Source organism: Syzygium oleosum, unplaced genomic scaffold (assembly GCF_021117445.2).
Source record: "Syzygium oleosum isolate NSW1041296 unplaced genomic scaffold, Sole_v2.1 Sole_v2.17, whole genome shotgun sequence".
Classification (NCBI taxonomy): domain Eukaryota; kingdom Viridiplantae; phylum Streptophyta; class Magnoliopsida; order Myrtales; family Myrtaceae; genus Syzygium; species Syzygium oleosum.
The window spans coordinates 7119505-7136513 of NW_026607501.1; the positions used below are offsets into that span (position 1 = coordinate 7119505).

The 17009-nt window shown below is 43.2% G+C and overlaps 3 protein-coding genes and 1 long non-coding RNA gene across 4 annotated transcripts; 2 read left to right on the forward strand and 2 right to left on the reverse strand.

Moving 5' to 3' along the window:
- The first annotated feature begins 2706 nt into the window (after positions 1–2706).
- On the forward strand, positions 2707–6485 carry LOC115678737 (uncharacterized). Its single transcript, XR_004005421.2, has 3 exons — positions 2707–2721; positions 3612–4090; positions 5915–6485. It is a non-coding gene; the product is annotated as an uncharacterized LOC115678737 (long non-coding RNA).
- An 830-nt stretch (positions 6486–7315) lies between these two features.
- LOC115678865 (uncharacterized) lies at positions 7316–9022 on the forward strand. Its single transcript, XM_030602336.2, has 3 exons — positions 7316–7502; positions 7597–7663; positions 7869–9022. Exons 1-3 carry the CDS (start codon positions 7392–7394, stop codon positions 8702–8704), a joined length of 1014 nt encoding a protein of 337 aa, XP_030458196.2. The 5' UTR covers positions 7316–7391; the 3' UTR covers positions 8705–9022.
- Positions 9023–9623: 601 nt separating this feature from the next.
- LOC115678864 (formin-like protein 4) lies at positions 9624–11720 on the reverse strand. Its single transcript, XM_030602335.2, has 2 exons — positions 11063–11720; positions 9624–10947 (listed from the first exon to the last, which is right to left on the reverse strand). The coding sequence occupies exons 1-2, from the start codon at positions 11611–11613 to the stop codon at positions 9624–9626; spliced, it is 1875 nt and encodes a 624-aa protein (XP_030458195.2). The 5' UTR covers positions 11614–11720.
- Positions 11721–13282: 1562 nt separating this feature from the next.
- Positions 13283–15530, reverse strand: LOC115678866 (two-component response regulator ARR5). Its single transcript, XM_030602337.2, has 5 exons — positions 14905–15530; positions 14725–14801; positions 14408–14485; positions 14148–14218; positions 13283–13689 (listed from the first exon to the last, which is right to left on the reverse strand). Exons 1-5 carry the CDS (start codon positions 15056–15058, stop codon positions 13401–13403), a joined length of 669 nt encoding a protein of 222 aa, XP_030458197.2. The 5' UTR covers positions 15059–15530; the 3' UTR covers positions 13283–13400.
- Positions 15531–17009: the final 1479 nt, after the last annotated feature.

The window sequence follows — 17009 nt, forward strand, 5'->3', positions numbered from 1 at the left end:
TTACCTCAATGGACTTTAGTCCATGGGCATTTACGTCTTTTTTGCTTTTTCTTTTTTTTTCCTTTTCGACGGGGCGACCCTCGCCGGATCCGGCGAGGGCGACCCTCGCCCGACGCCGGCGAGGGTCGCCTCTCCTGGGCGAGCGACGGCGGCCCTCGCCCGACGCCGGCGAGATTCGCCTGACGCCGGTGAGGGTCGCCCTCGCCGGAAAGGAAAAAAAAAAAGAAAAAACCAAAAAGACGAAAATGCCCATGGACTAAAGTACATTGGGTTAAATGTGTCACAAATAGCATAGTTTAGGGTTTTTGGTGTCACAAAAAAAAGTTCATGATAAATGTGTCACGGGTGACATAATTTAAGATTTTTTGTGGTCTTTTCCCATGTATTGGGCCAAAACATCATGAACATTATCACGTGGACTGGGGCAGTAGGAGGACCACTAAAGCGAAATCAATTTTTTTTTTGTCAATAAAATCGGATTATTTTAAAAATAGAGAATATTATCTTATCGTACGAGCGAGCGCGCGATTATCGAGGCCAGATCGATCCAGTCAATGCCCGACACTGAGCCGTGTCAACTTGACTTTCGACAATATTCCAACTTGTAAATTTCAAACGCTACTTTTCCATCCAAAAACGTGTCGACGAGTTGATTTCGACCCCACTCAGAACGCAATCCCCCAAACCGATTAATCTTTTTCATTTGTTTGACCCACCACCAATGGGTATCCCTCACCTTTTCTCATCCTCTCTCCATTAATAATCAAATTTGAAAATGGACTATTACGACGAAAAATCCTAGATCGATATATTTACGATAAATTTATCATAAATTAATTTTTTGATCACAAAAAATTCCTTCAGATCGATATACCTGTAACGAATTTACCCCGAACTGACAAATTTATCCTCCGTTAAATTATATTAATACCACGAAAAATCGCACATCGGTACACTCGTGACAAATCGGGGGTAAATCTCCAAACGGGTACATCCGATTCAGCAATTTAATGGAAGCCAACGGCAGGTAAATTTGTCATGGGCGTACCGGTTTGGGGTTTTTGACGATCAAAAAATCAGTTCGGGTTAAATTTGTCACAGATACACCAGTTTGGGATATTTCGCGATATTAACCGCGGAAATAAAAAATACGTTTTTTTGCTCGAAAGGGGTCTCGAGAAATTACGCCCAAACACGAATCGAAATTGTTTCGGGGACGGTAATAATCTATTTCCAGATCGCACAATCGACCGCTTTTTTTAAAAAAACGAGACAATCGAGGCGGTCGTTGCTAGGTCTATTCCGATTTCATGGAACTCTTTTTTTTATTATTTTTTTATTTATAAAGGGCATGCTTTTTGGCTCATCTTTTCTTTCGTTTTTTTCCTAATTTTTCAATACGGTGACGTTATGAGAGCGGGGTGCGGAAGATGGCAGCATATGGACCGTTGAATATGTATTAGGATATTCGGCAAGATGGGGGTTGAGGAGGGATCTTTCATACTTTATATTATCTCGAGAAAGCAGTCCGTACCATTGGAGAACGATAATGTTGTTATTATTATTTGATTTATTGCCATCATTCATTGATTATGGTGGGGCTGTGCGCATAGAGGGTTATAGGATAAAGCCAAAGATGAGGTTATTCGTGGGCCTCCACCAATCAAAGCTTCGCTTTCCTTCCCCACGTTCCCCGAAGCCATCTTGACTTTTCTTCTTCGTGCCAATTGGTTGTCAAATTCGGCAATCGATTCCCCGGTCGTATACGAGTGCCGTCTGTTTCGCGAAAAAATGAAAAGTTAATGGTACAAAAAATTCTAAATTAATACATTCGTAATTAATTTATTTCGAACTAATTTTTTGACCATCAAAAATCCTCGAACCGGTACATATGTGACAAATTTACCCTCCATTGATTTCCGTTAAATTTTACCATCAAATTACCAAGTTGGATGACGCGTAGCAGTTGATGGGTGTAACCGTTTGGGGATTTATCCCTCCGTTTGTCACAAATTTACCAATTTGTGGTTTTTAGTGGTTTTAATCCAACTTGACGGAAGGTAAATTTGTCACATATTGACCGGTTTGAGGTTTTCGGTAAATCTGTCACGAGTGTACCAGTTTGGAGTTTTTGATGGTCAAAAAATTAGTTCGGGGTAAATTTATCACACCAGTTTGGGGTTTTTCGTGGTATTAACCCAAAAATGAATGGTTTTGAAAAAAAAAATTCTAAATAGGATCGATTGTATCAATTTAAAAAAATGAACGAAAATATTTACACATAAATTGTTAAAATAATTTTTCACTGGCTAATTATTTCAAGCAGCCATTTTTAGGAATATGCTTTTCGAATAATTTATTTTCGACGGAACAAATCGAGCCTTAAAGACACGGGGAAATTGGCATCCATCACGTGAGGCAGATTTGAGTGTTTGTTTTTTTCTCATATGAAGGGCTTGCACATTTGAGATCTTTTGGCCGGCCTAGCTCATCAAATCGGTCTTGTACAGTGGCGTAGAGTTCCTAAAGTGTGTAGATTTTGGAGGTCACCTTTTGGGATGAAATCTTGCTTTCTTCGGATGCCTGCATAGGCGACGGTGGTGAAAGTCGAGGCTATAGGTTGGACGGGAGCGGAACGGGAGGAAAAGGGACAAGAGAAGTTAGATTCAAACGAGATTCGGGACAGCTCGGATTATCACGTCGAAAGACGAAAAACAACGAGTAATTTCACAGTAATCTCTTTTCGTGCTTATAGATGTTAGTCATTTTCTTTTTTAATCTCTCGGTTCCGGAATGAATCCGTGCTCAAATGAACGAAACGTCGCGACGACGGCTGTTCGGTGAAAAGCGGTGTAAAGGATCGACGCGTTATGTCGTTCTATGTGGAGTGTCGGGAGTCTCGTGCCATCGGGATTGATGAGTAATTCGATGAGGCTAATTAGTGCTCATAGGATCAACAACTCGTGGAAATGGCATGCGGCTGATAGGAACAAGCTAGTTTCTGTTTCGAAAGTGTACTATGATGTGTAAATCCAGCCTCCTAACTATGCTCTAACTAAAGCTAATTTTCTATGGCCAACAGGCATACTGCCTGCTAGTAAAGAGATTGGCCAGTGGAGCGCAGAGTATCAGGTTCGGAGTTCGATTCCCATGAGTACCATACACAAATATACATAGTAGAAAGGAGTGAGACAAAAAAAAACGAGAGCTCATTTTCTATGTAGTTTGGCTCTTTGGTGGAACGCGAGTCACTAGATGAGTGTAAGAAATTGCCCATCAACGATCTAATATAGTAACACATTCCCCGCTAAGAAATATTCCGATCGGACATTTCTGATAGAATTACATTAACGAGTGTTGATACAGCACTTGCCGAGCATATTCAATGAGGAAAATTTCAATTGTTTAGGTAGTAAATAGCCAAACGATGCGAAAAAAGTCGACGTCAAGAGTTACGGTGTGTTTTTAGGGGTACTCATCGGGAAGATCCTTTTTATCTTTTTTGAATCCTCTTTGTGGGTACGACGATAATCCGAGGGACGAGACCCGTCGACCTGCGGCGTACCTATCAGCATCTAAGGTGATGTTCTTCGGACATCAGACTTTAGCAGGTACAAAATATTCGGACTCTTCGTACTAAGTATTCCCTTTGACGGGCCGGACGATCCCGCGAGGGCGAACCCCGGGCAACGATAGTTTCTCATCGGACCGAACCCGAAAGATCTAACCGATAAATTGGACGAGTCTAGACAAGCGATCCCTTCTAAAATGGCCCCGATGTACCCCAAATGGGCCCACTCATGCTTGCCCATGCATACCTACTTAGGCCCGGCCCATACAATTGGCCCATCCCGGCCCGTAATAGGCCCGGCCCGGCCCATTGATTGCCTGCTTTTCTTAGTTCTAGAGAGAGAGAGACGAGAGGAGAGAGAGAGAGAGAGAGAGAGAGAGAGAGATGGGAGCTGCGAGCAAAGCAGGGGATTTGGCGTTCAAGTCTTTCACGGCGGCGCTCGGCGTCGCCACCGTGTATCTGGCGGCCACCCTCTCCGTCAACGTCTACCGAGGCCTCGCCTGGCACAATGCTCAATCGGTACCTCTCCCCCCTTCGTCCCTCCCTCTACGAGAATTCGCGCCTATCTACGAATCCGTCGCGCAAGGCTGAGCGCTCTGGCTAGGGTTTTGTCTCAGTTTCCTCGATCGTGGCTGCGCGATCAGCGGAGGATTGTGCGGTTGAGCTGTTGTTGCATGAACTGTGTTATGATTCTAGGCGATTTTGCTTAATCTTTGCTGATCTTTTTGAAAACAATGTATATCCTGCTTAGTTGTTACAAGGATGCGTTTTCCTTCGCGAAAAATGAATAATTTGGGCAATATTTTCCTATAAATGATCGCCCATATCGCTTACAGAAATGAACGAACGGAAAATATTTTCTTCGTCTATGAAAATGTTTAAATATAAATTATTATCGATAATGGAACTAATTATTTCAAGCTAGCGACATAAGCGATCATTTTTTGGAAAATGGTTGCCAAATCATTCATGTTTCGTGAAGCGAACGGACCTTAAGAGTAGGTTACTTTGATAGTGAACGGGGGAATGGAATTGGACCAGTTGATGGGTTAGCTTAGAACCCAATGATAAGACTGCTGAGTCAAGCCGCAGGGTAGGCGAGGAAGATAATCGCGAGCGAACCTCGCGTTCGGTTTCAGCTTTCTCTTTTGTAGCATCTCGTTGTTGATAATTTCGATTTCAACAATCAGGCCTATTTGAATATATTGTCTTGTTACTGACCAATAGAAAAGAAACAATATATTGTCCCGTTGTTCAGAAGGGGTAAAGTGGGAGCGGGTAGCGGAGAGAAGTCTACATTTGCACAAATAATTTGGTCCTTAAGTTGATATGTCAAACTTGGCCGCTATCTTATGTTGCAAGTTGGAGATCTCGCAAACTCATCGACGCTTCTTGTCCTGTTTATAATCAGCATTTTTCCAGTTTACTGGAAAAGCAGAGAAGTATACAAAATTTACTGTATTACGATCGCAGGAGATGATATTTCATGTATATATTCTGCGAGCTAATCTTTACCCGCGCGTGATCCTGAGACTATGTGCTTGCTTCCTGTCGCGTCAGCAAGTTTCTATTTTGTGATACCTTCCTATACAATTGATTGTTCTAAAGGGGGCGAATCGAGTTTTCTAATATACCTCATAAGTACCCCGACAGTTGCTGCAGTAAAGAGAAGTCCTGCCAAACGCATAAATTAAACGTGAATATTGGCTATGTGGAGGATCTGTTGCTACTTTTTTTTTTATTTTTCCCTCGAGAGGTGCCCTTATTTATTTCTTCTTATCTCTTGTCCTGCTATTTCCAGACCGATAATCTAGATTTTGCTGAGATATTGAAATGTTCACCATTATATAGTCATCGAACGCGGAGCTTTGAAGTTCCAGAGATCAGGTTAGGGCATGATGAGATGGTGTATGTATATTTGGGAAAATGAATGAGTGCCTATGTTTACTAGCACCTTTTTGTTGGATGAGTTATCAAAATCTAGCCATTGCATAATTGCATTTTTGTTACTTAAGCTCAGTCAATGTAGTTACGCCGAGGATTTGCTGCTCCTAAGTGCATTCCAGTATCGGTCAGTCCCTGTCGATTGGTTTTTTGTGTGTTCCCCATGAGAGTTATACATGATTCGTATATGCTTTTGGCCTTTCTGTCTTTTAGTATTTCACAAACGAGTCCTTTTATTGGAGTTGAAGGTGGACCTTAAGTCTCCTTAGAATCTTGTACAATGGTGAGATGTTGGTGTGGATGCGTTACTTCATAAATGCTTGCAGATTTGAAGATTCTCATGAAGTTTTGTTGAAAAAGTTCTGTTCTTACATATTTCTTCAATTTTGGCCACTGCAGAAAATTGATGAGCAAGGCTCTAACGAGGAATCTACTTGACCTCTAACTCTCGTCGGTGCTGCCAATCTACAAGCGTATCAAGCAGCTTCAATTGCCATATGATGTTTGCTCCTGCAATGTGATCCGTTGAGTTGAAGGATAAATCCCGCCGCTCCGGTGAGGAAGCATTGGCTTTATGCAGCTGGTATTTTTTTTTTTGCTAGGGATGTTAAACTGCTTGTGATAATTCTTATACGTTGAATTTTAAGGCTGGCATTGAATAGCAACTCTTTCTTCCGTTGATACCCATTTTGATGGTTGCCACAACAAAACTCACGGGTCAATCATAGAAGGGCGACGATGGAAGGGTGAAATAAGGGCATTGTACTATGATTCTATTTTCACTATATTGCTGCTGCTGCTGCTGCTATTACCTTCCTATAATTGTTGGATAACTCCAACTAGTGTCTTAGGACTTGAACCATTGGGTTAAACTACTGCTTGTATCTTATCAATCCAGTCAAGAGAAGGACATTGATCCCACCCACCATTTGGAAAGTTGTGAATAAATCCCTAATCGGTTTCCTTTCAATCAGTTGGAGTATGTTGTGTATTGGGTCGATCGTACATAGCCTTTTGCGGTCGAAATGCTTCGAAAGGGAGTTTTCTCTTCCCCGTCGTACATAAGAGGAACTAGACGCCGGCCTCTCTCGTTTCTCATTTTAGCTCTTGGCTCCGACCTGTTTCTAAACTGATGAATTACAAAAGGGTTTCGTGTACGAGACGAGACGAGTCGATAAAGTTGATGGACTTGATAAAGCTATATTCATTGAGAATGGTAATAGAATAAGATTGTATTGTCGCATCACAATCGCTAACTAGATCTTGTTAAAGAATGCCTTCGGGCTCTGTTAACTTGCTATTTGCTTTTTCTTCTGTTTTGAACTATTTCTTTAGCTGAAATTGGACAGAGAGAATATGGCCATAAAAATATTCATATCTTCTCGGGTTTCGATTGTGTCGAGACAAATGAACGATTTTAGAAAATATTTTTCATTATCGATAATAATTTATATTTAAATATTTTTTAAATCGTTTATTTTTCTCAAAATAAAAACGAATTCAAACCGTCGAACTGGCGTCAACTAGACGACGCCGTAAGAATCAAGAGGATCTTCTTGCGCATTTACCAGCTTAACCCCGATGGGTTTGCCCCGTCAATCGCGGGGAAGCCCGAGGGCATACTCGTAATTTTCTCCGCCGGCACCTGTTTTTAGCGTCGCTCGTGCGGGTTTTGTCCGCCGGCGAGTCACAGCGAGGAGAGCCGCCGGCGAGAGAGAGAGAGAGAGAGAGAGAGAGAGAGAGGCGTTTCGGTTTCGGTTTGTTTCATCCAAAGTCTCTACCTTTCGCGTGCGCCCTGCCGCCTCCGTTGCCGCCTCCGTTGCCTCGCAGGGCTTTTCGATTCGAAGCCGAGAGGGAGAGGTTGATAGGAAGTGGAATGCAGCAGCTGCTCGTGGAATCGTCGGCGGGGATGGTTTCCGACTCGGTCGCGAACGCTTCGTCCCTTCCTTCGGTCCCCATCTCCAAGGATTTCGCCAAGAAGAAGAGGGTGCGCGCGCTCTTTCCCTCTCTCTCTCTCTCTCTCTTTGTGCGTTGGTTGACCTGTCAATCCGGGTGCGTTTCTGGGTTTTGTGCATTTGCAGGCCAACAGGTCGGCGAAGTTGAAGCAATGCAAGCTCGACGCCCGGCGGGAGCAGTGGCTTTCTCAGGGTACGCGTTTTTAATCGATCCGGTGTTTTTTCTCGGTTCCCTTCTTTGTGTTTTTGGTCTGGGTTGCTGGATTGGTGGTGTGCGGTCAATTGGGTATCTGAGAAATTTCGTTCTGGGGTACTGGCTTCGGTTTTTCGCGAGTTTCCGGATCCTTTGCTTGGTCTGGTTTTGGTTGTTTATTCGGGGAAATGTTTGCCCTGTGCAGTGAAGAAGAAAGAAGGAAAGGTGGAGGCTTGGGACGGCTGTCATGGGCAGCGAAATGGAAGTTATTGCTCGATGGGGAATGCGAACATGAGGAGGACGGTAGATGAGGAGGAGCATTACGGGTCATTCAGCCGTGAGAGTGATTCGGAGCTTCGGTTGAACAGCCCTGTCGGTTTCGACGGTGCGCTGGGGAAACATGAATCGGGGTCCAGCTACGGTGGTAGCAGCACCAGCTGCAGCAGCAGCAGCGCCGGTTGCTGTTCAGGGAGTATTACGGAAGAGGAGGATGGGGATGATGAGTGCTTGGATGATTGGGAAGCGGTGGCTGATGCCTTGGCTGCCAACGAAAGCTGCAAGACTCCACCACCCTTTGACCCGTATCCGGAAGAGGAACCTATTGGAAGATCGCAGTCTTGTGGTGTGATCCCAAATGAGACTGAAAGATCAGCATGTGAGGGTTTGAGAACGGGTTCAAAGTTTGCTCTAGTGAATTCCCGAGCATGGAGACCTGACGATGCTTATCGGCCGCTGAGTCTGCCTAATTTGTCGAAGCAACACTGTTTTGACAATTCAAATTGGCGTCATGGTAATGGAGGAGTCCCCTGGTTTTGCCCAGGTGTCTTGCCGGTCCCTACTTCTTGTCCCATTTGCTATGAAGATTTGGACTTAACAGACTCTAGCTTCATGCCTTGTTTTTGTGGGTTCCGTCTATGTCTTTTCTGCCATAAGAGGATTCTCGAGGAGGACAGCCGTTGCCCAGGTTGCAGAAGGCCCTACGAGCAGGATCCTGTAAAAGCAGAGGGGACTTTGCAAAGTGGCCTTCGAACTACCCGTTGACTCATTTTTACAACAACGCGAAGATCTTAGGAATTCTGTGCTGTTATACACAACGTATCTGGTCTGTCCTTCTCTGATGTCTGTTCAGCCTTTAACTAGGTCTAAGGTCTGATTTTCATGGACGTTCTCACGTGGTTTTTGAGTATCTGAGTTGAGTTGCTTCTCTCGAGAGTGAGTTAGGTTATTCTTACCTGTAACAAGCATGTCCTGTTGTAGAGGACTCGTTTTGCTATGTGAATACGCGAGGTGATATAGAAATTTCAAAAAGCGTCAATGGGGTTCTTTTCATCAAATAGATCCTTTTCCCTTCTAATTCTATATTATGTGAATTTCTGCTCTTTCACTACTAGAGGCTACCTTTGATTTATGTTGTCTAAGAAACCGAGACTACCTTATATCAAGTCTTAATCAGGTCCGACAAAATGAATTTGAGATCTGATTCTCTGAGGGCACAAATTTGAGTGACAAAATATCGTGCCATCTTGCTCTGGATGCATAGAGAAAACTCTACTTCTGAATGAAGCACCTTGCGGGATGATGTTTGGGGCTCGTGCATGTAATGCAATGAACAACGTGCATGTAATGCAATGAACAAAAAAGGCTTATGGTTAAATGACATAAAATTGCCAGCAAAGAAATGTTCTCCAAAAGCTCAGCTAATGGTGTGCTACTTAAGAGTCAAAAACAACTGAAGGTGTTCCCTTGCAGCATTCACTTAGGTTATTTCTTGAAATCATTACGACTGTCCAGTTTTATTTCCGCAAGTTAGCAAGATAATTCTGAGGAGAGAGCTAACTTACTACTGCTGAATGTTCAACGAGAAGTATTGAGATCGTTTCTTCCCAATTGGGTCTAGCATTTCCAACTATCCTCTACAACTTTCTTTTGTCCCCTATTATTGCCTGAAGCTGTGGCGTGATCAAAAATCATCGTCTGATTCACTTGAGGATGTTGTCATTGGTGTGTATGTCATGAAGTGGAACGACAAGTTCTGGAACTTCAATGGACTTCTAGGAGGTGAAGATGGTGGTGGGGATAGTCCTTCATTTCTGGTCACATTCTTCTTCTGTATTTTCTGAGTGATGTCCACTTTTACTCGATCGACCATCTCAAGGAAAACTTTCACGAGAAGAAACAATTGGAGCGGTTGTGTCCCCTTGTCATTATAAACTCCCACTTGATAATAGTCCGTGGTTCGCTTCAGAAGCTCCAGGACCCTTGCTTGCTCCTCTCTGACCACCTTGAGCTCCCGATCACACTCATCTAAAAATTCTTTCATTTCTCTCAGGTAGCTTCCTGGTTCACCATTATCAGATGTTGCCACAAGATTCCTAATTTCGGCAATGCGGCTTGAGAGAGAGGAACACATATTGAACAAACTTTCGTATTCAATGGTTGCTGCTCTTCTGACATTGGAAAGTTCTGTGTTTAGATTTCCTAGCTCTCCCAATCCTAGCATTAAACACTCTTTCTTATCCGCCATACTCTCGTCTGAGTCTGCACCGAATTGTCTGCTTCCTTGACTGCTAGCTCTGCGGATGTTATGGTTCTTGTTGATCAAGCGACGTTTTCCCTCGGAATGGGCAACCTGTTCGACTATGAAGTGCAGTAGAGTTGTCTTTCCATCAGTGCTTTTGATGTCTGAAAGCTTTCCAAGGGCATTTAAGTTGAAACCTTGTGCATTGCCTCTGGCAGTTCCAGCATTCATGCGGTTTCCTGCCTTGAGAATAGCTTCGAGAAGTTTGAATAAGAGGCCCCGATTCCTCAGCTCCTTGCATCCCAGTTCAAGCACTTGCAAGGATTCCTTTAGGTAAAGGACGTCTGAATCATAATTCGCCCGAAAAAGCATTGCGTTGAAGCGGGTGAAGGCCGAAGGAACGGCTCTCAGGATGTGGTAGAAAAAGCATTCTGCATCTGCAAGTTTGGTTGGGTCGCCATCGAAATGGAGGATTTTAGATTCTTCTTCTTGGGTGGGAGTTATTTTGGTGAGTTTCTCGAGCACATCACTGCTGAGTCCATGGCCCTCAAGGAGGGCATAGACAATTTCTTGACGGGATACTGCAAGTGATTTCAGTACAATTGCATTGTTTTGGGACTTCCGGGGTTCAAAAATGAAAATTCGGGATGATGAAGCAGAGTTGGGCCTGACTGAAGATGATTGCATGTTATTTCTTCTCTTTTCAGTGGATCTGGGATTCATTTCAGTGTATCCAAATAGTGTTTCGATTAGCTCATCGTCAAATCTGGATTTTAGAGAAGACTGTCGGTCAGCAGAAGTGAGATAAGCAGGTTGAAGCATGAGCTTTAGGAAAATTAACGAGTCAAATATCATATCAAAGTATTATGAGGACATCTTACCGCAATGATCCATCATTAATCTGATCCCACACTACTGAGTGATCGACATTGGAGATGACTTTGTCCCAATGCAATGGCTTGAGCTTCATCGGGCCACGATCTGCCCCTCTCGAGCTTTCTCCTCTTGGATTGCATGTCCTGCTTTCTTCTGCTGCTTTCCCTCTTGGCGCCGTTGGAGGTTTTGTTGATGAGAACATAACGCCTGCTGCTGCTTTTGGGGGAGGTGGTGGCGGTGTTGGCATTGAAGATCCTTTTCTTTTCACAGGAATGAGGGATCTCAGTAGCTGTGATGGTGGAGGTGGGGGTGGGGATGGGGGTGGTGGTGATGGTGGTGGTGGTGGTGGAGGAGGAGGTGGAGGTGGAGGAGGTGATGCTGTCATTTGCTGCATCGACATATAGGGGACTGAGGCCGGAGATGGTCCTGGAGTTGGAATAGCAAGCTGAGGGGGCAAAACATGTGGCTTTGGACCTGGATATTTTAGAGTCATTTTCCCTGGTTGCATGATAGTACTTTCATACGACGATTCGTGGTCGTCATAGATTGGATGCATATTTTTCCATGTTGATGCGGACTGTTCTAAACTCTCCGTCAGACAACACACTCTTTTCTCCTCTTTATGGTCTTCATAACTAGGATTAACGACCGTCTTTGAGGAGAAGCTCCTATGTTGGCCTTCTTCGAGCTTCCTCAGATAAAGTACATCCACACCACCCTCATCAACAATCAATCCTTTCACATTTTTACCTAGTTTCCCAAACATTTTGTTGGTCTCCTCAACTTCATACCGAAAGTTTGTGTTAGTCGTACTTCTCTTGACACGTCGAGCAGCAATGAATTTCCTGAACACCCAGAGGAAGATAGCAGCTACAACTAGAGTTCCAACCGCTGTACCAGTAACAGCCTTGATGATAGAATGGTCTGCTGATGGCGACGATGGAGGCGACGACATCTTGTGAAATTTTTTTATCCTTGCTACAAAGTGTAAAGAGAGCGTGTTCACCTCACTACTTATGTAATTGGTGGGAGAGGTATAGAATTTCAGATGGAAAACACCATTGCTCTAAACAATGACCGCAGACTTGCGGCAAGCGGGTTTTTGTTGTCTTGGTTCTAGTCTGTGAGTGAAAACATCAAATGATTGTGAGCATTCACACCTTGTTGGCTGCTGACAGTTTCAATGAAGGTAGTTGTTTGCAGTTGGTTGGTTAGACTTGTCAGAATTGTGCCAACTGTTGGGTTGTCAAAAATTATTAGGCCGTCCTGCCTCCTTGTATTGTAGTTCGCAAACAATGCATAAGCTTTGAGGCGAGAGGGCGAGTATTTTGGAATGCCTCGTGTGTCGTTGTTTTTGTTCTCTTCCCTTTGTTCATTGTGGGCATTTACTTCGAGTTGTTTCATCAGTTCCAGCTACTCTTGAGCTGGAGTTTCTTCATAGTTTCCATTTGTATTTCGATGATTACAGGGTTATTAACAGCTAGGCATGCACTCGAATTTACGTGGGCTAAATGACAATGCACCACATGGCACGAGCGGCTTGCGTCTGTCGTGCTGCTGATTTGGCGATTTCCTTGTTTGTTAACCGGTCACAGCACTTCCCGTGGAGGTAATTTCGACCATCTATTTTCAGATCACTTCCCATGCTGTTGTTAATGCGACGGATGAACGTTTGTGAATGCCGTGGATAGATGGGTGATCTGCCTTGGACGTTTAATGCTGGTCGGATCGGTTCGTCTACTTATGCCTTTGACATCTTAAATACCATCCTGTTTTAGCTCTCGACTTTTCGCCGTTGCTAATATCGAATCTCCATTCTCTCTCTATTTGATGGTAACACCACTGTTGGGTCAAGATCAATTCACTCTAATAGCTACATTTGCATTCATTGGCACCCATATGGGCCATGGAGTGTAGGTCTGAGCTCAAGGATGGAGAATCTAATCTTGCTCGTGGTGGTCGACAGATGAAGAACCGTTGAGCATCGAATGACGGCCTGAAATTGGCAAGCATGTATTGAATTATGTAAATGACAATTCAGGCTTTTGGTAGATGGTCCCCCAACTACTGATGAGACGAGAAATAATTCGAGATCAGATTCGCGCATATAAAAAAGATGATTGGGAAATAATTTTCAATCTCGTAAGAGTAGAATTTGCCGGTTTCGATAGGTTCAAGTTCTTCGTCAGAACCCCACGTGCTAGTATAAACACTTGAACGTAGAATGAAGGGGAAAGAGAACATATTATATTTGCTGACCAAAAAGTGTCATTCCTAACCGTGAATGATCATGGGTCAAAAAACATCAATAAATCAAATTTTGTTATATACGAATGAATCTGTTCAACCTTGATGATGTATCTTAAGCCTCTTTGATGAAGAGGGAGCTATAGATGGTGACGAGGAATCGGATGATGAAGATGTGCACGCTGCGCGATCACAACTGCACGGTGGTGACACTGGCGATGGGGCATGGCCGTCGTCGCGATCGTTGTTTTCTTCGAGTCTTCTCTTGTTGATTCTTCTGTCCGAGCAAACTTCTCCCCCTCCCATCACGAAATTTTTCAGGCGCTCAACGTCGGACAGTTTCACCGGCTTCGCAAGAAATTCCTCTGCTCCTTCCTCTAGACATCTATCCATCAAGAAAAAAAGATCCCCCACAATATGAGAAACTTAAAATAGAAACTGCAGATAAAAGTATTCATGAGGCGATAGAGAGGCTAGTTTAAATAAGACTGGTAGCCGATCAAGGTCTCAGGCTATCTTCCAAATTCTTATACTTATTTTCAAGGTATAATTCAAGCAAATCTGCAACTTCAACCAGTATCAAACATTGAATAGCAATCCATCTATACCAAATTATCCTCCCTACTGGTATTTTGGGCCAGATCATCCTCTTGATGTGTAATGCCAAAGACAATCTTTTCAATTCAATCTCTTGCATACAAAACTTGTAATGACTACTGCAGGAAGTTCCCTGAACTAGGTCAATCCTGATGATTTGTTTATGCTTATACACTATAACATACATGGTGAAGAGCCAAATGTTTCTAAACTTCAAATAGCAGTAGACTCGAAGCGAAACAATACCGGTTGATACGGGCAAGGATTCTTTCGGAGGACATGATAACCACCGGTGTTTCTCTGAAAGCTGATGATTCCTGTTCAGATTTACAAAGAAGTCTCAGACCCTGTCCCAAAATGATGCCTTTGAAGCAGAACATGTGGGGGGCATGAATAGTGAGACCCATCACACTTCCACCCCTTTTTCTTGGTTTTCTTATGCTTTCTTCACAACAAAACTTGCAGATTTGACAGAATGATTCTCGTAAAAGCGAAAAACCACTGACCTTGATCTTCTTGAGAAGCTCATATCCAGTCATCCCGGGCATAGAGTAATCAGTCATTATCAGATTAACCTTCAGATCCTGATTTTCAAGAATGAACAGTCAGCACTCAACATCTTTCTTATAGCTCAAACTCAACAAAACAATTCTTCAGACAAGCAAAACTGCCGTCCAAAAGCAGCATTACTACAAAACACAATTTCTTCTCGCTAAGGCTGATTTCTTTATTAGTTTCCTGTCGTTTTTTAATCAACCAACAAAACAAAGCAGGCACAGCGCAAATGAAGAAACCTCACACAAGAGCTAAACTTGGTTCTTACATCAAATCCAACAGAGCTCTTCTCTCCATCCAATCCCAGATACTGCAAAGCTCTTAATCCACTGTCTACAGCCGTAACTGCAGATTCAAATGCCAAATAGGATTCAATTCAACCGAGTCAAATCATTACCCAGTGCAAAATAAATCAAGAAAAATTTAAGCGAAGAAAACATACACCCACCTTTACAAGACAATCTCTTGAGCAGCTTCTCGATGACCTTCCTATCCACAAGGCTATCATCCACCGCAAGAACATGCAGCTCCTGAGCCGACCCACCACACACATCGACCTCCGCCGGCGACTGCCGCCGGAGAATCTCGCCGGCCATCGTCATAATAACTCGCAAGAAAAGATGGAGCAAAGAACCTGCTCTCTTTCCCTTTTGTTGATGTTGATGAAAACTGTACCAAGTGCCCTGTTTCTGATGCAGGGTCTCGATGAATGAATGAGGAAGAAAGTGGAACGTTGCAATGACGGGTCTTTATAGCCCCGGGAAGTGGTGGGCAACAGGGAGAGAGAAAAACCAGAGGAAAAAAAAAAGAAAAGAGAAAAGGAGAAGATCTTGGCGATTTTGCCTTTTCAAATTGAATGGAAGGAGGCAGATAAAGGCGAGATTCTCAGAAAGATCCTATTTCCTTGGCGATATCTTTTTGCAAAATCCACCGGCATTATCTCCCCCCACTTGTCCCTTGTCCTGTCAGACAAGTCCCGTTTCCGCTGTTGCTCTTTTGTTTTACTCCTTCTCCTCCTCCTCTGGCTAACGTTTGACAGACAGAACGCATTCATGTAACTTCATGTCCTCTGTTTTTCAGTGCTCATCAATATGGGCTGGGTGTGCTACCCGCCCGCGCATGGATTTTTGAGCCACGATTGTTTTCATTGTACACGCACAGTATCCGATTATCAAGAATAACGAAAGAAAGAAAGAAAAGAACAGGGCAACAGATGTTAGGATTAACATCACGTGAAATACTAAATTGACACACGTGATAAATTTATCCAAAATTAATCGAAAATTTCAAACTGATATATCCGTGATAAATTTCACAAACCGGTATACATGCGACAAAAGAAAGGTAAAAACCCTCCAAATCGGTACACCTGTCAATTTTCGCGTATTATTCAACTTAGCAATTTGATTGTAAAATTTAACGGAAATAAATTTGTCACGGTAATTCCATTTTGGGACGTGTATTGATTTAGAGTGTTTTTTTGTAGTATTAACTCCGGATATTATTGGTAAAATGGCCCTTGATTCTTGCTTTTTTTCAGGTCCGGAAAGGATCAAACTTTTAACGCAGGAAAAGATGAATTGCATTTGACTTTTGGTACGATGCCGAGAAACCTTCGGATCCAAGGAAAATGAGGTGACCAAAGGAAGGGTCCACCGAAAGATCTTGCTCGGATCTTGTCATGGTTCTCAAACAGAGGACAGGTTGGTGGGGGTTTTCAAGAACCGGGTATTCAAACCTGGGGGTCCTGCTTTGGCAAGAAGGGTGTTAGAAAATGGAAAAAAAAAATAAAAAAAAAAACAGGACCATCAAAATTGTAATCCTGTTTTTTTTTTTTCTTAAATAATGCGTATCGTGAAATTTTAATAAAAATCTTAGGAATAGAATATCGTATCGCTGCTTCTATAATGACCATGCCACGTGAGATAATGACACGTGATGTACATCTAATCAGTCGTCATCGTCCGATTGACAAATATGCACGTGAATATTTCGATTTGATAAATCTCAATCTCCACAGACGCGTGCGAATTATCCCGTTTGCGAGCATTGAATGAGAACCCATTACCTGTGCAGCGACAGGCGTGGCCTTTGGAAAGTTACTTTAAGTAGGAAATCTTATTTCGACAAATCGATTACCCAATAAACCTTTCCCGACGGACGTCGACGGGTCGTTTCTCAACCCTTTACCTCTTTTACTTTTCATGAATATATATATAGCACGGTCCATAAGATTCGACCGTATAATCTAATATCTCTCGCGATCATTCTGTTCAGCTCCGAAATCTCCGTATCCGTATTACGTTGCTCTGCAAACACAAATTCGAAAACGGGCTGCTTTTTCCTCCCTTCTATGAACCGAACGAAGTTCTCAACAACTACATCTCTAGTATCGGATTACAAACATGGACATCATTCACGTACGAATCCTTCCCAAAAACGAGCATGTCCCGGATGACCTTTAGAGCTCATCCTTTCAAGCACCCCAGTGACCGAAGAAGCTCAATCGTCCTGTGTAAAAAAAGGAGGGAAATCCCAGAAAGCCAAATCTGA